This window comes from Leiobunum rupestre, chromosome 3, assembly GCF_980474605.1.
Source record: "Leiobunum rupestre chromosome 3, qqLeiRupe1.1.hap1, whole genome shotgun sequence".
Lineage (NCBI taxonomy): Eukaryota > Metazoa > Arthropoda > Arachnida > Opiliones > Sclerosomatidae > Leiobunum > Leiobunum rupestre.
The window spans coordinates 58495918-58522259 of record NC_143386.1 but is presented as its reverse complement, the minus strand read 5'-3'; the positions used below and the strand labels follow the sequence as shown (position 1 = coordinate 58522259).

Here is a 26342-nt window from a genome sequence, read left to right as displayed (position 1 = left end):
TACTATACTCATTGTAATATTAAAATTATGAAATATAATATAATATTATAATCTTAATCAGCTTTTACTAATAGAAAGTGATAAATTCTAATAAAGAAAATGTTTTTAAATATTAACCGGTTAAGTTCATTTACCCGAATGGGTATAAACATTGAACTAGTCTTTAAACATTTAATACGAATATTAACAAATATCTATTAATATATTATTTTCTCTTTCTAAGGCTAAAACGTAATATATAATTATTCAGTTCAAATAATATTACGGTACATTATTATTTTACAATTTTTATAACTATAATTTTTAGTTTTTATCAGATCGCGATTTTTCAGACAGGTTTATCTTATTCATAGGGTAAGAAATCTGTTAAAATAATTGGCATTACATCCGTAGAAAATTAGATTATAACTCTAGTAGGAAGAAACCTATTTAACAAGAGCGGATATGGTAAATTGACATAGCGTAAAGAAATCGAAGGTTATTACCGGATTTAGTTCGCTATTTTAATAGATGGTGTAATAAAAGTGAAAACTCGAACATAAAAGTAGAATAAATTTTATTTGGTTTAAACTACTCAGCCATGCGAGGCTGGTCAAAATTGCAATGTATTTTTTTTTCTAATTCCGTTTGAAAGAAATCAAATTTCGCTCCTGTTTTTATCGAGTGTTACTAATCCTATTCAGTTTTTTGGTAAATAAGTTCTTTTTGTTCGTGATCGTGTAATTTTGACTTTTGTAAAGTTACTATTTAGGTCCCTACGCTATATTTCGAAAATAAATAAATTGTAGGGAATTTTTATCGAACTTAAACACAAGTTTGAAGCAGTATTGCAACTTTTATTCGAACCTAAAATGATTTGCCAATTGGCCGAAAGACAACACCCTTTTCGCACATAAATAAAAGATTTTGTTTTCTTCTGTTAAATTAAAAAATACCCGATCTTTCGAAAATTTCAGGAGGAAAATTATAGGTTTAAATTTAAAGATAATTTATGCATACATCGATTAACAATTAAACTATTCGTTGGATAATAATAAAATAAAATATTTTAAGGAGAATAGTATGAAAATTATTTTTAATGTAAACGTTACTCAAGTATCAAAATTTACATTTTTATTATTTTAAAAACCCGTAAAATTTGTGAATCTAAAGTTTGAAAATTTAAAAGGATCTGAAAATTTACATTCATACTTAATTTATTACAATTTCAATAAAACTAATATTTAATTAATTGTATAGGTGTACTAATTTCGGTTTTTGAAAAGTTAATTACAATTTAAATAAAACAAAATTGTTTTAATTATAGAGATAAGCGAAGTTTATTTTGGGGAATTATTTACAATTTCACAATTATTATTCTAAAATAATCAATTCATGCCATAATATGATTTAATTTTTTTTTAAATATTTACAATTTCAAAATATGCAATTTATTTCGTTATATGGATGGACACAAATATTTTCAGAAAATCAAATAAACAATTAAATTAGCTATTAATATTTTGAATATAAATTTAAATTTAATCCGAATAATTAACATAAATATATACATTCGAATAAGACACTCAGATAAAATAAAATAATATTATAAATTTAAAACATCAAATTTAAATCCATATAACGCTTAACGAAAGCTCATCAATCAGAATTAAATAAATCAATGTCAATAAATTAAATCGTTAGAAAACCCGGTGGCCTGAGGGGGGGACCAGATTTCCCATCTCACAAATTAGGGGAAAAACGTCCCATTTTGTGAAGAGGAACTTCAATCGACGGTGCGCCCCTTTCCGAAACCCTACCCTTCCCAAATAATACTTTTCACATATTTTCATATAAAGAGACCTTGATAAAAGGATGAAAAAAATTCCCCCTTTTCCTAGTTCTAATTACCGGAACATTTCGGAAGGTATGGGGGGTAAATATTCTACCTTTTCCCCGTGTTATCCGTAAAAGGTGGGGATGGAATAAAAGGGGGGAAGGAAGTAAGAACTTTTCGCGAATTTCTTTTCTAAAATTTTTACCGCTAATATATAAGAGTGTTTTATGAAAAGAGCGAACCTTCTTTACAATTACCTCGGTTACACAAGTTATTCGCGCGTTCTATCAGCGCGCGTATTTATTTCCCAGACGGTCGCTAAAGCTACGAAGTTGGTTGAACAATTTCACCACGTGTGGTCAAGAACGAAAATGTTAACGCTCTAACTCTGAGCCACTTCGGATTTCTGTCATTTCGTCGGCCGTTCTTCCATAGAAAGCAATGGGAAAATAAACACGCTAATATCAACCGTTTTAATTAACATTAAAATTTTTAGTTTATTATTTTTTAAATTTGCCGTTACGCTATGGAAAGATGACAACTAAACGAAAATTTAAATCGTTTTAATTAATTAAAAAAATATTATATAACAGCGTTGTAAATTATTCAAGAATATCCAAAGGATAATATTTATAAAGTAAGTTTTTATTATATTTTATCACTTTTATACGGATTATTTTTTGAGTAATTTATATATTTACATTAGCTTAATATTTAATAACAAATAATATTTAGAATAATCTCTTTTTTTAGGTTTAATATTTTTGTAACTTAAATTTAATATCAATATTTCCAAAATGTTCTTGTTTATAAAAGCATACTTTTATATTTCAATTATTATATCAACTACTTTAAATGTGTTAAAATGATTCTATTATATATTTTGAGTTCAAGATTTCTACCTTTATATAAATAATTTAATTAACTTTTTACGTATTTTTTAATAATATATTCTGTAAAATTCAAATAATATATTTTGAGTTCAAGATTTCTACCTTTATATAAATAATTTAATTAACTTTTTACGTATTTTTTAATAATATATTCTGTAAAATTCAAATAATATATTTTGAGTTCAAGATTTCTACCTTTATATAAATAATTTAATTAACTTTTTACGTATTTTTTAATAATATATTCTGTAAAATTCAAATAATATATTTTGAGTTCAAGATTTCTACCTTTATATAAAAATATGTGTAAGGATTACGACATTGAGGTTAACCGGTGAAAATGGGTGAAAATAAGTTACATAAAAGTGTAGCCAAAAGACGTTACTGTGACGAAGTAAAAACTCAACAAAGTGTGTGATAAGGGATTTTTTAACACTTTTCCGTAGACACTTAACCTCTAAATAGTAATATATTGAAACATTTCGAAATTTAAGCTGAAACGTTCTTTAAGAGTTACAAAAAAACACGACAGATAAAATATTTGTTTTTTTTAGAGGATTTAAAAACAGTCACGTTATATAAAATATATTAAAAAGACTTTAAAATATTTTATAATTACATGTTTAAAAACCAGTTTTGACAGCGGTAGTTTTATTATAATTACTTCAAAATTCGTAAGATCAATCCTATTTGTCATTCTCAAATCTCGGGTGCCAATACACGTAATTTTACTTTTGAATCTGAAAATGTTTTCCCACCTCACTTTACGCTTTCATTTCAGTTAACATTGGTTTAACAACGACCTTGTAAATTAAGGATTACTCACTAAATCTCGCGAGAAAAACATTGGATGTTAATTTACATAGTCAAGATGTTAAGATGTAGAAAATAGATTGGCAATCCTGTAATACGTAATACCGACTCTATATTTGATCCTTAGTTGCAGAATTTTTAACGTGAATTAACATGGAGATTCTGGTTTACGAGCTAGTGTGATAAGTTCGTGAAATGGGAGATCGTTGTTTACCAAAACAATCCCTGTTACGGATTAATTTTAATAATTAATTAATAATTAATAATAATTAATAATAATTAATTTTATTAATCTACTCTACGGTCTTTTTAATCGCCAAAATGATTCACGTTAATAGCCAGTTTAAAGGGAATATAACCCCAAGTCGTTTTTTATGTTTTTATGCTTTTCTATGTAAGCAATTTTGGCGGGAAGTCACTAAACAGCGCCCAAAATATCTAAAGTCATAGGAAGGAGTGGGAAATGGTCGAAGTTTGGTGTTCCACACCTAAAACCTGCGGTTATATTCCCTTTAAGCCACCTTTTTGAAACGTGAACGTTTCTCACATCTACAAGTTTCCCGTTCACGTTTTGCTCGGGCAGACTTAATTTAATATTCTATTTCAACCCACCAAAGGTACAATACCCAACCAAAATTTATTTATTAACGCGGCTAAATTTAGCCAACTTCATATAGGGTGGGGTAGCGGAGTGGTTAGCACATTCGCCTCGCAGCAAGAGGAGCCGGGTTCGATTCCAGCTTGTAGCACTGGTAACTCCTTCCGCGTTGAGTTTGCAAGCTCTCTTCCCACTGGTTAAAGGGGATTTCCCTCGAGTTCTTCGGTTTCCTCTTTACATAAAAACTTGTGGAGGTTAACGGTAATAGTTTGTGAAGGGAGCTGATGGCTCGCGTGGCATGAAGGGCTTGCCACCACCCTCCTACGCATTGTAACCCGGCCACCTGTTTAAAGGCATTAAAAGTCGCTAGATGAGTTCGTGGTGTCTAGCTGATTATTATTACGTAATATATTTTATGTGATAAATTTAACAATAAAAGTGAAATTTTAGTAGAACTTACAATGCCAAAATCTTATCTTAAATATTGAAACCTAATTAATAGTTTTTCTTTCAGATACCCATCTATATACCAAAGATTCAACAACCAGTACAAGTCAATAAAAAATCCCCTCAAAGTGTCATTTTTTGTAAATGAAAAAATAATCGATTTAATATAATCGTATAATTTATAACTGAAAACCAAAAAAAATCTGTCAAAATGAATATCACTAATAATTTAGTGGAAAACGCGACGGTGTTCATAAACAGTTCGCACCTAATAATGGACCAGCTAAACGGCGTCCACCACAACGGGACGGTCAGTGTGGTGGAGACGATCATCCGTGACCAGTTGACCACCGATGAGGCCCACCTGAAACACATCATACGAGGGGTGCGGGAAGGGTTCACCTACATCATCGCACTCATCACTATGTTCGCCATGGGTGCCGGAGTCACAACGCCTGACGTGAGTAGACAATTTAACACTGTCCTACAACATATTGGCTGCTGCTGAATGGCGGGTCCGGGACCCAGTCAAAATTACGGGCCCTAGTTAAAAATAATTAGTTCACCGTCAAAAACAAATCCGGGCCCAATGAATGCCGATTTTAAAGGAGATATCAGTGAGAATCCGGGTGCTTGTTCAAACTGGGCTCCCAAGGCTTCACGGGCCCCCTCTCGTAGGACCTCCTTGCGTGTATGAAATAGTTCAGAATTATTTACCAAGTTTCAGTGGTACAATGAACCACCCAAAATTTAATAAATAACGTAATTTTCGAAATATATTATATAAAATTTGGGTAGAAGAAGAACATTGAAACCATTAGAAAGAATAAATGTTTGAGCGAAGCAAATTAACCGATGACAGTAACGATAGAGTAGCTGTTTGTACAATATTAACAAATGGAGTTTAGTCAGTGGTGTAGTCGGGCCAGGGCGTCGCCCCGGTGCTTTTTTCAAAGGCAGGGCGCCGCCCCGCCTTGGTTTTTCCATTTTGCCAGGGCGCGCCCTGCCTTTTTTTTTCAACTATCCAGGGCTAGCCTTGCTTCTATTTCGTAAATCATTTTTCTCGAATAAAGGGTGTGTGAATTTATTGTAAATTTTGCCCGCAGGAAAATACCATAACAATTTCAAATAGTTACCTAGGTACGGCCAGCTTCGATCACGCTAAAATCGAAGTTGAACGTACATTTAAAGCACCGGTACAGCCAACTTCGATTACGCGCGAAATCGAAGTTGGCCGTACCCAGGTGTGCCCCAGTTCTTTTTTTTTAGGACTACACCACTGAGTTTAGTTCTTTTTCAGTTTTTGCTTTGGTATTTGGTAACCCACCAAATATTTTCTTGGTTCCAAATTTCAACCAAAAAATGGCAAAATACTTGAAGTTAAAGACTTAAATTAAATATTAGTAAGTTAGTTTTATTCTATCATTTTTCGCGTGTATATTTTAACAAGTAATTAATTTAATGGAAAAAACTGCAAAAGTCAAAACATTTTCGTTATAAAATTATTTATTTTTTGGCATTTAAATCATTTGTTATCTATTTAAAACTCTTAAATGGTATTTCGTTAAACATAATTTACAATTTTTAAATGTTAAATTTGACTGTATAAATCTTTAATCCATTATAACCAACACACTCCCGAAAAATAATTTTAAATAAATATATACCGGTTAATTTATCTCATCAAAATATTTGCGCGTAATAAGGTTAAATTAACGCGGCGACAGAAATCAATTAAGCTTTCCGATTGGGATTTTTAATAAGTATGTGGAAGGGAAACGTTAAAATAATAACCAGCATTAATAATATACTAATGACAATTGCGATCGAAAATATTTTAAAACCGACGCTGGCGGCAAAATGTAGTACGTTATAAACCTTGAAATTTTTTTCGAAAAATCAGAGTCTTTAAGTTTCGAGAAAGGGGGTCGCAAAATACCTTTTTAATATCACTTAAATACTCCGTTAAGTAGGAACATTAGCGAAGCTAATTTTCATAAATTGACTTTCCCCAACGAGTATATCGGTTAATATTATAGCAAACCAATGTCAACGTAACCTCAATACCGTGTAAAGATATGCGATCGCTATTTCTCTTAATATGAATATTAAATCCGATATATTTCTTTCGGTATTTTCTTTTTCGTTTTGGTATCCTCTATAGATTAGATTAATAAATATTAAGCCTTGTGGTTTGGAGAATTTCTATACAACAAATTGAAGTGATTACCGAGTTAAGGGTGCTGTTGCGAAGGACCTTAAGACAGCGCTAAGCGATGTGGGATTATCATTTATAAGGATTATCCGAAAAATACGCGCTAAGTGTCTGAAAAAGCTCGTTAGTAGATCTTGAACCAAGGTCACGCGATGGACGTACGTTGAGGACAGCGCGTCTAATATATAAATAACCGGTCGGAAGGTCAATCGCAATGACAAATACTTGAAGATTTCTCCCTCGAGACACGACATCACCAATAATACAACCACAAACGTGACAATGTTAAATTAAATTCTTTGACACCGATGCGGCTTCAAATTTCACCGCCTCAAATAAACTTTAAAATATAAGTTGATAGGTTAAATCATGTATTTATTTATACCATAAGTGGATAATAAACATAAGTATGACGCTTCCTATTCTCCCAATGCATATTTTTTAACGATAGTCTGTTTCGCCAATGATAACGTAAACAATTACGTACAGAACGGACTGGTATGTTCACATTTAACCCAATTTTACCTTCTCCCAAAGTTATCAGTTTGGTTAAATATAGTTTTAATAAGCTTTAGAACAATAATCAACGAAGAAATTAAATCGATTTCACAGAGCCTTAAGGAACTTTTCGCCGTTGGTCGGTGGTCGAAATCAACTAGCAGGAGCAAAAACTTTTTAACATTTATAGTTCCCAGATTAATTTTCTACACAGCCAATCTCCTGTTCAAGTTAAGTTAGAAGAAACCACCTATGGACTGTGCAAAGGATGATAAAATACACGAAAAAGTAGATTAGTCCATAATTAAAAGGGATAATATAGCTAAACTCTAAATAAATTTGAAGAAATTAAAAAACTTACTAATAACTCGTACAAATAGGTCTTCGAGCAAACCAAAAGACGCGAATCTCGGATCAAATAGATCTTCGAGTAATAAACTACATAAAAACTACAAAAAAAACTATGTAGTTTATTACTCGAAGATCTATTTGATCCGAGATTCGCGTCTTTTGGTTTGCTCGAAGACCTATTGGTACGAGTTATTAGTAAGTTTTTTAATTTCTTCAAATTTATTTAGAGTTTAGCTATATTATCCCTTTTAATTATGGACTAATCTACTTTTTCGCGTATTTTATCATCCTGGTTAAGTGGTTCAGTTTTCTAAGCACGGGTAATAAGTGTAAAGGTCGTGTTAGGTCACCCCACCTCGTATATTAACATATCCGTGATTACATATCACAAAGTCTCACCTCCAAAGTCACCTTCGAATGTCCACTGTAACGGAGTAAATAGCGAGCTAGTACTCCTTCTTAAACAATCATAAGTAACCCAATAAACATAAGTATGACATTTCCCATTGTTTTCACACTAATTTTCTTATCAATCCTTTTTTAAACACTGACACACTCTCCTAGCTCCGACTTGGACTCGCAACCGAACTGACAAGGAGACATCCCGAAGTGTAACCCACCGATTTTGTTCAAACTCAGGGGATTGGTAGACCTTCATGTATCATGAAAAATACTAAAGGGAATTTATTCAATGGGCAACCGTTTTGCCATGGCAACGAAAAATGTTTTTGACAACAAAATATTTAAATTTTCCCATTGAAAATAACATGGGATTCTGACCGATTCCTAGCCCCCCCCCCCCCCTGTGAAATTTTTTAACAAATTTAAAAAATTTGAAAATGCCAAAAATAGAGAAAGTAGATAAAAATTGACAAAAAAAACATCAAAACTGATCAACTTTTGATCAATTTGAGGTCAAAATCCCATGTTATTTTCAATGGGAAAATTTAAAACGGTTGCCCATTGAATAAATTCCCTTTAGGATTTTTCATGATACACGACGGTCTACCAATCCCCCGAGTTTGAACAAAATGGGTGGGTTACACTTCGGGATGTCTCCTTGTGAGTAGTAGTAGACATAGACTATGTTTTCATGGAGGTAGGAAATACGGATTTCCTAAATCCGTATTTCTAAATCCGTGCTACGCTGAATGAAAACGCTCGAATTTGAGAAAACACGTATTTTCTGAAACACGGGAAACGCACCTGTATTTCCTTGGTAAATCTGGATTTTCTTCGAATGAAAACGAACGAACACGTGTTTGATACACTGGGGGTTTATTTAGTTGGAAATGTAGTTACTAATAAGTAGTGCTCGGACTTTTTTTTATTCACGAATAAATACTTTTAGCCTTAATTTAAATAGTAATATTTCAAGATGAAATAGCTGAATAAAAGAAAGTGGATACACCTAAAACTTAATAAAAACAATTATTTATTTGAATAAGTAGAATGAGTAGTAGATTAACGAAATCGTTGGTTACATAACAAGTTTATTTCTTCAATACGATGAGGAAAAAAAATATCGCAATTTATGATAATGAATAAATAATTCCGAGCACTACTAAAAGGTTGTGGTTTCACATGTTTTAACCTAGGTTTTAACGACACTTTTTAAATTAAAAAATAAATGTAAGCAGAAATATAAAGATATAAACAATACATTTAATTGTTGACGTGATTAAATTAGTAAATTTTGCGAATAGGTTTTTGTAATCGTACGCGAACATTTCAATGTTTAAATTTTTAATTTTTATTTAAAATAAGCCGCGGAAAAGGGGCGGTAACCTGGTAAATTCCCAGTGACGTAAACTACAGATAAGAACTCGAAAGGGCTCAGGTAACTTGCCCCCCCCCCCAAACGCTGTGTTCAAAAATTAACAAGTTGATTGAAAGGCACCCATTATACACCATTTTGCACCATCCGTAAACCATTACGCACCCCCCATGGTGTTCAGTAAGAAATTGCAATCTCAAAGGGGGGGCAACTTTATCCTAAAACTTGTAAACCAATCAAACGCACCCATAACGCACCATTATGCACCACAGTCGAATCATTACGCACCCTTATCCCTATAGCATTACATCAAATATTAATTGGGGGGGGGGGCTAGGATAGATCAAAATGTAAAAATTGAGTTATTTCCGTAACTAGTATGGTGCGTAACGATTCGACTGTGGTGCATAATGGTGCGTAATGGGTGCGTTTGAATGGCACCATTTACGATGCCAATGGTGAATGGGGGGCTGGGGTTAACCTAGCCCCCACTTTTTAATTCGACTGTGGTGCATAATGGTGCGTTTGATTGGTTAACAAGTTTTAGGGAAAAATGGAAGTGGGGGGTGGGCTCGGATAAAGTTGCCCCCCCCCCCCTTTTGAAATTGCAATTTCTTACTGAACACCATGGGTGCGTAATGGTTTACTAATGGTGCAAAATGGGTGCCTTTCAATCAACTTGTTAATTTTTGAACACAGCGTTTGGGGGGGGGGGGGACAAGTTAACTGAGCCACTCGAAAGTAGGATTGGGCTCATTTGAAAAAGTTAGTGCTTAGTGGAACCTAATTCTGAATATAGCTTAATTTTAGTAATGGCCAACGAAAGAATGCTTCTCCTTCTTAGGATTGAGTTTTGTGTTCGTTGACGTATTAATTTTCCTAAGCTAATAAATTGGGAAATTAATAAAGCTAAAGCAGTTTTTAGCATTAAACTGGGATCGATTTGCTTGGAGTTTACAGTAATCACGCGCTACTGCAAAATTAAACGACCGGCCAGCTGCCCTTATCCGAAGGAAGTCGAGCGAGTAGTAAGAACATTCCAAGTGTAGAGGTTTCTGGGGTGTGAAACCCGTTTGGAAGTAAAGAGTGGACTTCCATGAAAACGTCGAAATACGAGTTTCTTAAAAAGCTCCCCGCTGAGAACAAAATCAGGATTTCCTCAAATCCGCATTTCCTACCTTCATGAAAACATAGTCATATTTAGACACTATGTGCTTGAGTACTAAACCTTGATTGCGTACTAACTCTAAAAGTCAGTTCGATGATAATTTTTGTAAATTGGCATACTTATTATAATTACTCTACTTATGATACAATTAAAAGTCACGAGAAAACTGGGTCATAGCGAAAGTGTAATTTGTAAAAATCGTGTTACGATACTATAGAACTAATGAATAGTGGATATGGTTTAGTTTTGAAGCCTTCGAAAATATGAGACCTTAATAATCATAATAATAATAATAATGCCACTATCCACATAATTATTACCTTCTAACGTTCTTCAAGAATGGTCAAAAATGATTGTTAAGTTGTTAGATATGAACTGCGAAAACATACGCAAAGAATTCAAAGAACTGAGAGTCCCAACGGCTTGTTGAGAAATATAACTTGTTTCAAGCCGGCTTATTAAAATCAAATAACACAGACGATCGTTTTTGATAGCCAGCTTTGGAATAAGAAAGTACCATTTTTAAAATTAGGATAAAATAACTTAACCTTATTTGCTTTCGATAATATGTAGATTTCGCTATATCTCGAAAGTCTTGAACAACAATATATATTCCCCTTTCATAAAAACGTGTTGAGGGTAACGGTAATAGTTAGTGTAGGGAGCTGTTGACTCGCGTGGTTTGAAGGGCTTGCCACCACCCTCCTACGCATCGTAACCCGGCCACCTGAATTAATGGCTTTAAAAGTCACTTGATGACTTACAGGGTTGCCACACGTCAAGTAATTTCTATTTCTGTATTATCCGATTAATTTTTTGATAAATTTGTAAAATTAATCGGAAAAACGACGTTTTTTTCGATAAAAAGTTCAAATTGTACGAATAATACACGTTTTTTAATCAGTTTCCGAAATATTATCCGGTAAATTTCTTTGTTTACATTTTTCCCCGGAAAAAATCAATTTAAACATGGATAATGATTAACCGTCCCCGACCTCTATTCCACGATTATCATTTATTTCCTTGAATGTTTGGCTAATTTTTTCAACATTGCAATAACCTTTTTACTGAAATATAAGTTCATCCAAATTTATTAACTTCTGATAAAAGTAAAATATAAAAGACAAATTTTGGCCTTAATAAGTCAGGGAAAATCTGTTAAAATGGTCAGGGAAAACAGGGAATAGTCAGGGAATTTGAATCTGAAAATTTTGTGGCAACCCTGACTTAGGCCTAAGGTGGTGCCTTGGGTATTAGCCTAGCTGATTATTATCATTAACCTTGAACTCTGGAAGGGAAAAGTACCGATGAATAAACCAAAATAAATAGGAAGTAAAACCGGTAAGAACCGCGTTGTCGATAAAAATAAGTACTCTTTTTTGCCTCGTACCAGACAGTTTAATTGTTACTCTTCGTTTAAAAAATTGGAAAAATGGAAAGTTAAGCCTTGGATTGTCTGGAAAAATCTCCGACTCCGCGCCCCGAAACCACGTTTTCATATTCCTAACATATAAGTATTTCTCAGTTTACACAAAAGAACCCCCCCCCCCCTTTCCCCTTGTCATCGGGTACTCAATTGGTAACACCAAATCCTTTGTTTCCCGGTTTTGAAGTCAAGAGCAACCTTTTGTTTGAAATACGGACGCCAGTAAAAAAACCACTTTGTATTCTTTCTGGGGCATTGTCGTTAGCGAAATATTCAAAATATCCAAGAATGTTTTTTTCCTATTTGTGTCTCAAGAACACTTTCGATTTCAAACGACTTTCATAGTCCCGTAGCTTCAACCGACCAACGTAGATAATATGGTCATGAAATCGAGCGTGTAACTGATATACAAGCTCGTGTCTTTTGTGGTCAAAACACCGACAGACGAAATGAGAAAAAGTCTCGCTTAACGGTCTGATAAACAATCTTAGGTTGCACACCCCTCAATTAAAAACAAATAATATTTAATTATGTAATCGACAATCGTTCAGTGTTTTATAATATCACAAAATGGAGCTCTTAAAATTTTCTTGTTTTTCGTATATTTGAAAGAGTCAAAGACACGTGACGAGGCCTAGTTTTCCATTAGGCTTTTGCAGACGTTTCGACAAGCTAACTTGGCTTTTGCTGAACTTCTGTATTTTTTTTTTAATTTCGCGGTTTAAGGTTTTTTATAAAGAAATTCTTTAGTGGGATAAATAATTATGAAATACGTTTTGTCCTTCGAAGAAAAACTTTCGCTACCTTAGTTCCAAAACAAGGTAACTCGTTTAATCGAATTAACGTGTCTTTTTCGCCGTTTTTCTAAAATTGAGTTAATTATGGTAAAAATATTTAAAAATAAATAGCGCTCAACTGCTCATGTAGTTTCAAATTATGGCGCTTTTTTACAATTTCAAAAATCATTAATCAATAAATCACAGTAGCGTTAAAAATTAATATAATAAATTTATCTTAAAAAATCTTCTAATTATATGGTTTTCTTGTGACATTTGTTTTGAGGGTACGTATTTTCACTTATGAATAGCTGTTATACAAATCCCAAAAGTACCACACACTAGCAGCAGTGGCGTAGCTAGGTGGGCGGTGGGGCTGGTCCGCCCCGGGTGTCACCCGTTTGGGCGTGATATGGTGGTGACACCCGACCGTGAAGAAAATAAAACTTACACAAACTAGAGACTAGTAAGTAGCACACCATGATATCCGCCCCGGGTGTCACCCATGCTAGCTACGCCACTGACTAGCAGACGATGGTAGTATCTGCTTTCAAGAAAAACATAGACTACCATTATCGTATTGGTCAGTCCATTATTTTTTAGTCAATGCTGGAGCATTTTTATCCAACGAAATAGGGAATATGATATTGTTCACACGAAGATGGGGGTTTATTGTAAGCTTCTGGCTTTACCATAAGTACATAACATCGCTTACTTTAGGAAAGTATCCACCTCTAGTTAAACATACCAATGGCGTAACTAAGAAATCTGGGGCCCGTCGGGCGAAACTCGTTTGGGGGCCCCTTCTTATCTAGATAAATATATTTCGAAGACACCTTATTCTTTGAGGGTCCACCACTCCGCAGGCCCTGCAGGGCCTTTATATACATCACTGAAACATCTACCATCGCAAATTCAAGGCAATTGAAACGGTGGCGGATTTATTGTCAAAAAGCAACAACTATGAGTTCCACCTACACGTCTGAAAGCAGTATAGAGAGATATAATACTCGCTTCCAGTGGCGTCACCAGGATTTCAAAACTGGTGGCGCTTAAGCCATAAAGGGGCGTCTCATTGAGTGATATGGGGGAGGGGGGGGCTCCCAAAAAGGTTTGTAAAGTTGAAACATTGAGACCGACTTGGAAAAATGAAATTTTGATGCCCATCTTTAAGTTTGAAGAAACTTTTCACCAAGTGAATTGGAAAAATTCTGAATTTTAGGAGGCGCTTTTCGGAATTTTTAGGTGGCGCTTCAGAAATTTTTCAGGTGGCTCAAGCGCCGCCTAAAACACCCTAGCGACGCCACTGCTCGCTTCTGCGTTTTATTAATAAATCTTCTTTGGTTCGAGTTTTTGATCGGGCACAGGGTCGTGGTATACTCCGTGACCTACAGATCCCCCACCAAGGTTAATCTACCTCTTTGCCACTTTATCTAGACCCAAATGAAACTAAATTGTTACGAAATCAGGCAACGAATGAGCCGCTTGGAATGGCTCAGTCGACGGACCTCTAAACTGTACACCCCAAATTCATCATTCTATTCCAACCGTGGAATCAGACCTAAATTCTCAGCCGAAAATTTATAAGCTCACATTTTTTTGAAAACGGCTTAGTCAAAAATTATAATTTTATCTATAAATTACGCGAAGGTTATTAAAGCTTTCGTTATCATTGAAATCATCCCACACCGTACGTCAAAAATTAGCGGAAATTTGCAGTTTCCAATTTATTTTTATTCAACTTCGAATGGAATCCAGTTTATTTATCCGACTTATCAAATTAACCCAGATTTAGCTGTAGGCAGAACCAGTTTCACGTAATATTTTTTTATTTAAGGTACCTATAAGGTTTTGTTATTGGATTTTCACCAATGTGTTTTTCGTATCACGATTGCGCTGCTAATAAATGATATCCGGAGTTAATTAATAAACGTTAACAAGGCTTTATTTTTATCATCATTAATAACGGAAATTTTTAAGAGGCAGGTTGAACATTTGGGTTATTTAATAAATTGCTTTGATTTAAAAGTCGCAGTACATCTTAAGTCAAATCTAGTTACGTAAAAATGGTTGACGAAGAGAAATTACAGATAAAATTGTTTTTATAAAATTCAATTTGTTTGATAGTTTGAAATAGATTTGACATTGCCAAGAACTTTCGTTTTGGAATATAAGCCTTGTTATATAACACCTTTTCATGCCACGCTTGAGTATTTACATAAGTAACATAGTGGATATAAGTAGGATACTACCTATTGTTTAAATTCTAATTTTCTGACCAAACGTTTTTTGGACACTGACATTCTTTTCCAGCTCCGACCTCAACTTGCATTCAAACTAATAAGTATTTTATCCTCTTTGGTAGTAGCATAGCTCTGAAAATCTGTTCGATGATAATTTGTGAAACAACAACGAGTGCCAAGGGAAGAGTGTCAGGTTTATTATTAAATTCAATACATTTCAGATAGTACAGGGGGCGCTATATAACAAAGCGCCATCTAACGTGACAATTTGTCATACTTATTTTTATTGTGTTAGTTATGTTGGAAGTGATTATTTATATGAGTGTAAATAATTTTGATGTAATTTGTTTCTTCTGCAGTTGAAAAAGCATTTATTGAAGCCGGTTGGAGTGGCGATCGGAATGGTCTGCCAATTCGTCCTCATGCCATTTTCGGCCTTCTGTATCATCAAAATCTTCGACATTCAAGGGGCGTTCGGGACGGGGGTCTTACTCATCTCCTGCTGTCCGGGAGGGACCATTTCGAACGTCTTCGCCTACTTCGCCGATGGAGATATCTCTCTTAGGTAAGATATTGCAATTCATTTTAGCTCTAGAGGATGATTCCCTTAAAGAAAACCACGCCCACCGCCTTTTCTGCTGTGTCTCTCTCTCTCTCTCTCTCTCTCTCTCTCTCTCTCTCTCTCTCTCTCTGTGTGTTTAGGCTGAACAAAAGCTATTTACAATCTTGTTTTCACAAACTTACAACTCCAAATGCACCATTGAATAAAATTAAAGATTAATTTATACTAATAAAGTCATATCGTTTAGATTAAGATTATTTTTAAGATTTTATTTATTTTAAAATAAAAATCTAAGAATATTCTACTTATAGTCGTAAGATACAAATTTCTTCTTGATAGAGATAAGTCCAGTTCAACACTATACAATTAATTGGGCCACTTTATTGTATCCAACTAATTGTAAGCGTGAAAATTGTAAAGTGTGAACAGAAAAATTGCAACAATTGTTCCCATTTTTTCTATTCACACTATACAATTTTCTTGCTTACAATTAGTAAGATATTAAGTGTCCCAATTAATTGTATAGTGTGAACTGGGCTATATTCTTAAATATATGTTAAATAAATAAATTAAATAAATTATATGAAAAATTACTAAAATCAATTTAATGAAATATATTTATATGTTAATTGAATAATAGTTAAAATAAAATTAATTGATACCAGCGAAATTAAGGAGATTTACGAAGCAAAAGCATCTTAAAACAAATTAAATTTTACGTAATTGTCGTAAAATGTAACCTTCGAATTGAAGGGAAAAAACTTTAGATTTCGAAAAATGCCCAAGATAACCAGTTAATTTTCCAAGTGGTGACAAATTTTCCGTTATCGATCATTCCAGCCCTTATTTACAACGTGCACAAATAAAATTTATAAACTACGTGTTTAAGAACCTTTAAATTTAATTAAAATATTTTTTTCAAATTTATTTCAGAATAAATTAAGATTAAGGACTTTATCACAGAATGGGCGGGGTAATGTTAATAGCCCAATTTGAATTTGACAGGTGTAAATGAATGTATTTAAGGACACTCATCGAGTTCAACTTTTGCCAAACGGAACATTAATTTTGAGAATTTCGTTGAAAAAAGAAACGCGACAGTTTGGGAAAACGTAAAAGTCGTTAAAAATTGATAAAATTATCGAGAGTTCTAATTTTTTGTCTTCTCGATACAAGATCCTTGAATGTCACAAACGTGACGACTGTAGTCTCAATTGCACAAATAACAAGTCTCGGTATGAGACCTTAAAATCTATCTTCCATCCCAAAGATTCAAGGTTTATGAAATAGTTTTTTTCCCCTCGGGAATCGACCACAACTCCCGCTGATCGGAATCTACCTTGATGACATTTAAATTGAATCAGGGATCTGGACTAAATTTAAATTATTTCCACATTCTCAAGATACGGCTCGCTATAATCTCAAAATGACATATTTTCCAGCCACTTTCGAACGAGATAAATTCTGGTAAAGCCACGACGTTTTACCGAAATGATCGCTTTGATTTGATGTCAAAGCCATTTCCTGATCAATATGTTATCCTTCTTCGCCATTAAAATGATCCATGAGACTACGCAAGTTCGAGATAATTCTCGCATATATATCCTAACGATTTAAAATGTTACAATTTCACTGGGGGTATATGCTTAAATAAAAACCTTTTTTTTTTCAAGTAAAAGTTATTTAAATTTAATTAAATTTACTGTATTCTGAATTTAGCTGCCACTACTTCGGAAGCGTATCTTAAAAAGGTAGAAGTTTAGAGTAAATAAGATTGGCAGGATAGAAGAATGGATACTTTTCTCGTAAGATATATTGTAAATACTTCTGATATCATTAACGAATGAAAATATAAAAAAATCCATATTTACAAAAACATCAACAAAGCCCTCAGAAAATGAAAAATTGTTGATTTCATAAATCTCATGATATAATAGCGTAACTGTCACCCGTTTTTGATTAGGTAACTGCGTTTTAATTGGTGTAATTAAATTGTCGGCAAGGGTTCGCGCTTGACCAGTCAAGGGCTCCCGAAATCATACACTCACAATTGTTAGACGACGTATCCGCCAATTTTTATATCTCGCACGTCAAATCAACCTCAAAAATACCTCAATCAGAAATAAATTTCGGATCAAATTAACCGTGAATATCAATGGTTTTTTATTTACACATTAATTTTTGTCGTTTTGATTTCATCATCACCAAATAAAGAATATTTAATAGGGCATTCGGGGCGTGTCCAATTGACACTTAATAATGCTTTACAGCTGAACCTAATTTGATATTTCAATTATCATTAATTTGGGAGTCATTCGTCGAGCTAGCATTTCAATTAAAAGAATGTTGACTGATTTCCAGAAATATGACCTCTTTTGCTTGAACTAAATTAAGTTTTATTTATACTAGTGATTAAGATTTTGAACAATGAAATATTATTTATACTAGTGATTAAAATATTGAACAATTAAATACTATTTATACAAGTGATTAAGATTTTGAACAATTAAATACTATTTATACAAGTGATTAAGATTTTGAACAATTAAATACTATTTATACAAGTGATTGCCACCACCCTCCTACGCATTGTAACCCGGCCACCTGAATTAATGGCTTCAAAAGTCACTTGATGACTTAGGCCTAAGGTGGTGCCTTGGGTATTAGCCTAGCTGATTATTATTATTATTAAAATTAAATTAATTAAATTAAGATTTTGAACAATTAAATATTATTTATACAAGTGATTAAGATTTTGAACAATTAAATACTATTTATACAAGTGATTAAGATTTTGAACAATTAAATATCTATACTAGTGATTAAGATTTTGAACACTTAAATATTATTTTTCCTAGTGATATGGAGTTTGAGCGTATAAATATTATTTGTCCTTATGATTAATATTTTGAGCAATTAAATATTATTTGTCCTTATGATTAAGATTTTGAATAATCAAATATTATTTCTGATTGTGATTAAGATGGTGGGAAATTCAATATTAATTGTTCTAGTGATTAAGATTGTGATTATTTATACTAGCAAATTTGGTATTAAAGGGATATTGAAATCCTTTGAATATTTCAATTGAAAATTGGTGCTAAAAAATCCATTGAAACTAATTCGTAATTTTCGTTGCAGCGTCGCCATGACGACCATATCTTGCGTGGCCGCTCTCTTCGCCATGCCCGGAAACTTGTGGCTGTACGGACATTTCGTCGACACGGGGGAAGTCATCATCCCCTACGGAATGATCTCGCTGTCCCTGGCCTTGACCATCCCGCCGGCCACTCTCGGTTTCCTCTTCAGAAGCAAATGGCCCAAATTGGCCCCCATGGCCACCAAAGTAAGTGCCGCCGCGACAAGGCCATCCAACGAGACAAGTTTGAGTAACGCAATTCCTTTGAATCCTCAGATTGGCTCGTGTCTGGGGCTGGTCCTGATCGCGTTCGTCTTGTCGTTGCACGTAGTGGACAAACCGGACATTTACGTCACGGCGCCCTGGCAACTGTACGCCGCGGTCATCCTCCTGCCACCCGTTGGTCTCATTTTCGCCTACCTACTGTCCTGGATCTGCAAGAGGTCCCCCGCTGTCAGAAGGACAGTCGCCATAGAAGCTAGTATTCAAAATGTCGGTGTGGCTCTAGCCATCGCTAACTTATCCTTCGACGAAGAAGTAAGTCGTCAGTGTTGTATCCAGGGGTCAGGGTGCACATGGACAAGGATGGGTGGTGTAGCCGCACACCTATCATAGAGTTAGGACTAATTAAACGACCTTTTAAATAATACGAATGTTAAAAATCGACATTTTTTTGTTTCGATTTGGACTTTTAAAGGGTGTATAAAATAACATTTTTGTGGATCAATGAATTTCTGCCACCAGTCTTAACTGACGTTAGTTACCAGGGTTGTTCTAAATGCATTTTAAAAATGCAAAATATGAATTTTGAGCTTGTATTTTACATTTTGCATTTTTGAGTTTCTAGGAAACTATTTTGCATTCTGCGAGTTTGATATGTGGAAAAACATTTTCAAAAGGCTTTTTCAAAATGTTTTTACTCCGGTATCATCATCGCGGCTCTTGTAGAGAGTGTTCGTCTGCTATTTACTCCCAAGTATTCATAGATGGCGATACTGAGTTACTCACTTACTAAGAAGCAGACGAACATTCGTACAGTGCCACACGCTGGCTGCGAGGATGCTTTTGAAATCTCTACGTAATTATTATTAATTACTAATTAATAATAATAATTAATTTGTTATTAATAATATAGTTACTGTCACTATTTTAAATTTAGCGAACTTGACCACGATACGCCAGTGAATTTTCGTTTCCCTCCTCCGTATTTGTTTATGAACTTGATTTAATTCGCTGTTGGTAAATATTTAAAGGAGTTGTCCACCAGTTCCGGTCGAAGGATTTAGTGAATCGGACTTAACGACCCGACTAATTTCGTAGCCCAACTTGACCCACTAGTTTTTTGGTCAAGGCCCCATAAAAACGTACTTTCAATGTGACCCGCCTAGCGAGCGGTTTTCGTCTCGACGTCAAACTTCATTTCGATACCGAAGGCAAAAATAGGACTACTGGTCCGAATCCAAAATTCGAGATATTTAAGAATATCTGTCCTCTAGACTGACGAAATCCGATTTAATTCGAAATGTCTTCGGAAAAAAAATTTAAATAAAGGTAATTTATTTCAAATTAAAAGCGCGCACGTGGTTGAGAACGTTAAATTTACGAAAGTTTCAAAACCAGCGCATTCTGTTAAACGCCAAAGGGGGCGAAAAGCAGGGTCGAAACTGTTTAAAATTTCGCATTTCCTGTTTAAAATAGAGAGATTAAGCCCCGTGATACAAACGCGTAAAGAAAACGGGTAGAGTGGGTTGAATTATATAATGGCGAAAAATTACATTAAAAAATGATGAGCCTTCGTGTAGTAAAATTGGGATTTAATCAACCCGTACATAAAGTCTGTCCAGTTTGACGTTCTTAATTCGAATTGAATGTTTGCCAATTGGAAAAGACCTTGAACGTGTAACATTAAGCTAGCACGCTCTTGCTCATCGTAATTCGTATTATTATTCCTCTCGTGAATTACATTATAAATATTTAAATTTTTACGGAAATTTATTTCCCTCTTCTTCCTATTTCTCAGATTGTGAAGCGCGTGATCATCTACCCTTCGCTTTATTGCGTGACCATGATGGTGACGGGGATGTTGGTGGCCGTAGTCTACCGTGTCAAGAAAAGAGTCTATCCTGATGAGCCGCTGCCCGAGGAAAGGTACATGTACTACTGGCCCGACGAACCTCAACCAGCTCACTAACGACGAAATTCGACATTCAGATTCTACCAAAACCTCGATTTTTGTACTTTTAAATATTGAACGTCGGAAATAATTATTTTTCAAAACTATTTTATTTTAAAAAGAACATTCAAATGACACATAATGTCGGGATTAGGTTTTTCTGCAAATAAAGAAAAAACAATAATTCGGCTCTAAAAAGTACTATTTCGCGAATGGACGTTACTTTTCGGGACAAAGACAAAGCGCGCGATGACGTTGTATTAGTATCTGACGTAAAAATGACGTCGGATAATATTGAAACTCGCTTATTCTACGAATTTGACTTTCTACAAAATAGTTCCGAACGTTTAGGCTATTAGCGGACTACTTTACCGTATTCTTCGTAGACGGCGCTGTAATAGGATTTCTCTTCGCTAAAGCGGTGAACTGCGGTGTTACCTGGAAACAGGCAATTGAGAGCCTTATAATATTTGTTACCATGACAACGTAAAGGTGGAATAAACCAGTATAAATTATCGCAGTGTCCGTGGCAACCGTTATTCGTACGAGTAAAAAATAGTTAAATTATTATGTTTATGCAAAAAAATGAAAAAATAATTATTATAGTTTAAATTATTTTTTCTCTATATTTTCCTCGCATTGTGTCGGTTAGAACTCTAGGAATTTACCCAATGCAAAGTGACTCGGTAATTTCTTATTCCGTAATCGGGAGAAATCCTACTAGGACTTTGCAGCTAGGTTAATAGGTAGAACACAGGCTTGTAGAGAGGTTAAACACCCGTTAAAACGTCTACAGGACTTTGCTTAACTGATCTGTTATCAAGCTTGTTACACATTAGCTTTAAATTCTTATTGTTTAGTGGCAAAAAAATATGTTTTTAACTGCACGTCAGTAACGTCTAATTTTTCAGTATAATGTTTTACAATTTTTAGTCACTCGAATATGGCAAAACACACGACTTTTATTTGCAAAAGAACACGACTTTTATTTGCAAAAGAAAACTAGTAGACCATTGGAAGTGTGGCACTCTAATATTGTTATTATTATTATTATTATGGTTATTATTATTATTATTATATTAGCGTCGAGTGTTTATTTAATATAATTCTTATGGTAATTTTGAAAATTTGTTTCTTTGAAGAAGATTGGTAGAAAAAAACAAACCCCACATTGTGATAAATAATTAATTGTATAAATAAAAATTGTATTTGTGGGAATTTAGAAAACCAGTTTACTCTTAAGCCAAGAGTGAAGAAATAAAAAATGAATTGCGAAGAAAAATTTAATAAAAGGAAGTTATTTTTTTAAACACAATTACAAATAAAGATTTTTTATTAAGGAATAGCTGTTTTGTGCACCGGAATTGACTGCCACCTGAAATGCAAATAACACACGACATTTTAAACTCCAAGAAACAAAATTAAGAATAAAAATGGTTACAATTATCAACCTTTTTTACCATATTTGCCTTATTTTAATTTGAAATAATAATCCCAAAACTGAGAATATACGCTCGTAGATGTCAGTGTAAACCTATGCAGTCGAGAGATAAATCGATGACGAAATCGCCTGAAATGGCGAAAGGAAAGATGTTACAATTTCGCATTCCTCTGGGCGCGCCAATTCTGCAAAAAAGCTTTGTTTTTTATTTGTTTGGCAACTTTCTGGAGCCTTTATTTTTAAAATAAAGTTCTTTAAAAGAATTCTTACCAACTTTAAAATAAAATATATAAAATTCTGAGCATTTAAAAGCTATTAGACCAATTGATAGGGAAGAAGATACTTTAATATGGTAACGCCATTAGAAGTCAATTTTTAAATACCAGAAGTCTTCATAGATGGCGCTAGCAGTTTCAAACCTTGAAATGTTTATTAATCCTAGAAACATTGAAACATATTTTTACCTGTTTCTTTTTAAGCTTAATTTTTATTATAAATTTATGAGTACATATACCCTTCCCAACAAATGTTTAAAATGGCGCCATCTAGTATAAGTAAAAGCATTAAAATCGAACCTCTAATAGCTTTACTTTAAATGTTTGTTTAGATGTGAGAAATTTGCGAATCAGTCTGTTAAAAGAAAAATTTTAGCTTTTATTTCTTAAAGGCATAAATTAAGATTCTAAGAAAATGTTACTCCATAGTATCAGTTTTCAATACTTATTACTATTCAAACAAAATGACCACGCCCTAAAGGGTAAATAGCGGGTGCAACATCGGATTTATTTAAATTAATATAGCTGTTTACAAATTTCGCTTCGATAAGAAAATAAAAATAATATTTATTGAAACTGCCAATTAATTTAATGCGGCAGTAATTGGATTTGTTCTACTCTAAATAGCAAATTTAATCAAAGAATGCTTGTAAGTATCATGCATGTACTACTAAAAAAAAACCAGAAAATAAATACAGAATCGTCGATATCTGATATTCAAACCGGAATATTTGCAAAGTGATAAATAAATCAAAGATTATTTAGGGAACTTGAATTTCTTTTAAATTTCCAATTAGGAATTCCAATGGCAGAAGTAATTTCTTTTGATGGGTTTGATCAGCAATGTATTAACTTTGAAGAAAATATGCTATACTCGGTTTTCATGATTTCTAGCTGGACAGGCCCAAGGAGCATCAAAAGTTTGGTGGAACCGTTGAACAATCATAGCTGGACAGGCCCAAGGATCATCAATCGTTTGGTTGAGCCGTTGAACAATCAAAGCTGACCAGGCCCAAGGATCATCAATCGTTTGGTTGAGCCGTTGAACAATCATAGCTGGACAGGCCCAAAGATCATCAATCGTTTGTAGAGGTCGGTAACGGCTAATCATTATCCATGATTAAATTGATTTTTTTGGGAAAAAAATGTAAACAAAGAAATTTACCGGTTAATTTTTCGGAAAATGATTAAAAAACATGTATTATTCGTAAGAGTTGAGCTTTTTATCGAAAAAAACGTCGTTTTTCCGATTAATTTTACAAATTTATCGAAAAAATTAATCGGATAATACAGAAATATAAATTACTTGATCAAAACATTTTACGAATAATTTTGAGAGCTTTATCTATTGAATAAAAGTTAACCATCCCCGACCTCTAATCGTTTGGTTGAGCCGTTGAACAATCATAGCTGGACAGGCCCAAGGATCATCAATCGTTTGGTTGAGCCGTTGAACAATCATAGCTGGACAGGCCCAAGGATCATCAATCGTTTGGTTGAGCCGTTGAACATTCAAAGCTGACCAGGCCCAAGGATCATCAATCGTTTGGTTGAGACGTTGAACAATCATAGCTGGACAGGCCCCAGGATCATCAATCGTTTGGTTGAGCCGTTGAACAATCATAGCTGGACAGGCCCCAGGATCATCAATCGTTTGGTTGAGCCGTTGAACAATCATAGCTGGACAGGCCCAAGGATCATCAATCGTTTGGTTGAGCCGTTGAACAATCATAGCTGGACAGGCCCAAGGATCATCAATCGTTTGGTTGAGCCGTTGAACAATCATAGCTGGACAGGCCCAAGGATCATCAATCGTTTGGTTGAGCCGTTGAACATTCAAAGCTGACCAGGCCCAAGGATCATCAATCGTTGGGTTGAGACGTTGAACAATCATAGCTGGACAGGCCCCTGGATCATCAATCGTTTGGTTGAGCCGTTGAACAATCATAGCTAGACAGGCCCCAGGATCATCAATCGTTTGGTTGAGCCGTTGAACAATCATAGCTGGACAGGCCCAAGGATCATCAATCGTTTGGTTGAGCCGTTGAACAATCATAGCTGGACAGGCCCCAGGATCATCAATCGTTTGGTTGAGACGTTGAACAATCATAGCTGGACAGGCCCAAGGATCATCAATCGTTTGGTTGAGCCGTTGAACAATCATAGCTGGACAGGCCCCAAGATCATCAATCGTTTGGTTGAGCCGTTGAACAATCATAGCTGGACAGGCCCAAGGATCATCAATCGTTTGGTTGAGCCGTTGAACAATCATAGCTGGACAGGCCCAAGGATCATCAATCGTTTGGTTGAGCCGTTGAACAATCATAGCTGGACAGGCCCAAGGATCATCAATCGTTTGGTTGAGCCGTTGAACAATCATAGCTGGACAGGCCCAAGGATCATCAATCGTTTGGTTGAGCCGTTGAACAATCATAGCTGGACAGGCCCAAGGATCATCAATCGTTTGGTTGAGCCGTTGAACAATCATAGCTGGACAGGCCCAAGGATCATCAATCGTTTGGTTGAGCCGTTGAACAATCATAGCTGGACAGGCCCAAGGATCATCAATCGTTTGGTTGAGCCGTTGAACAATCATAGCTGGACAGGCCCCAGGATCATCAATCGTTTGGTTGAGCCGTTGAACAATCATAGCTGGACAGGCCCAAGGATCATCAATCGTTTGGTTGAGCCGTTGAACAATCATAGCTGGACAGGCCCCAGGATCATCAATCGTTTGGTTGAGCCGTTGAACAATCATAGCTGGACAGGCCCCAGGATCATCAATCGTTTGGTTGAGCCGTTGAACAATCATAGCTGGACAGGCCCCACGATCATCAATCGTTTGGTTGAGCCGTTGAACAATCATAGCTGGACAGGCCCCAGGATCATCAATCGTTTGGTTGAGCCGTTGAACAATCATAGCTGGACAGGCCCAAGGATCATCAATCGTTTGGTTGAGCCGTTGAACAATCATAGCTGGACAGGCCCAAGGATCATCAATCGTTTGGTTGAGCCGTTGAACAATCATAGCTGGACAGGCCCAAGGATCATCAATCGTTTGGTTGAGCCGTTGAACAATCATAGCTGGACAGGCCCAAGGATAATCAATCGTTTGGTTGAGCCGTTGAACAATCATAGCTGGACAGGCCCCAGGATCATCAATCGTTTGGTTGAGCCGTTGAACAATCATAGCTGGACAGGCCCAAGGATCATCAATCGTTTGGTTGAGCCGTTGAACAATCATAGCTGGACAGGCCCCAGGATCATCAATCGTTTGGTTGAGCCGTTGAACAATCATAGCTGGACAGGCCCCAGGATCATCAATCGTTTGGTTGAGCCGTTGAACAATCATAGCTGGACAGGCCCAAGGATCATCAATCGTTTGGTTGAGCCGTTGAACAATCATAGCTGGACAGGCCCAAGGATCATCAATCGTTTGGTTGAGCCGTTGAACAATCATAGCTGGACAGGCCCAAGGATCATCAATCGTTTGGTTGAGCCGTTGAACAATCATAGCTGGACAGGCCCAAGGATCATCAATCGTTTGGTTGAGCCGTTGAACAATCATAGCTGGACAGGCCCAAGGATCATCAATCGTTTGGTTGAGCCGTTGAACAATCATAGCTGGACAGGCCCAAGGATCATCAATCGTTTGGTTGAGCCGTTGAACAATCATAGCTGGACAGGCCCAAGGATCATCAATCGTTTGGTTGAGCCGTTGAACAATCATA

At 35.1% G+C, this 26342-nt stretch overlaps 1 protein-coding gene across 1 annotated transcript; it reads left to right on the top strand.

The window, feature by feature from the left end:
* Window positions 1-4778: 4778 nt before the first annotated feature.
* LOC149953194 (ileal sodium/bile acid cotransporter-like) lies at window positions 4779-21022 on the top strand. Its single transcript, XM_090169813.1, has 5 exons — window positions 4779-5027; window positions 15381-15586; window positions 18725-18929; window positions 18999-19259; window positions 20743-21022. Exons 1-5 carry the CDS (start codon window positions 4779-4781, stop codon window positions 20911-20913), a joined length of 1092 nt encoding a protein of 363 aa, XP_090025939.1. The 3' UTR covers window positions 20914-21022.
* Window positions 21023-26342: the final 5320 nt, after the last annotated feature.

Bases quoted from the DNA above. Each gene is read 5' to 3' on its own strand.
- LOC149953194 (XM_090169813.1), top strand. From the start codon at position 4,779: ATGAATATCACTAATAATTTAGTGGAAAACGCGACGGTGTTCATAAAC. The intron at 15,587-18,724 runs GTAAGATATTGC...TTTTCGTTGCAG, and splicing joins GATGGAGATATCTCTCTTAG to CGTCGCCATGACGACCATAT. The intron at 19,260-20,742 runs GTAAGTCGTCAG...CCTATTTCTCAG, and splicing joins ACTTATCCTTCGACGAAGAA to ATTGTGAAGCGCGTGATCAT.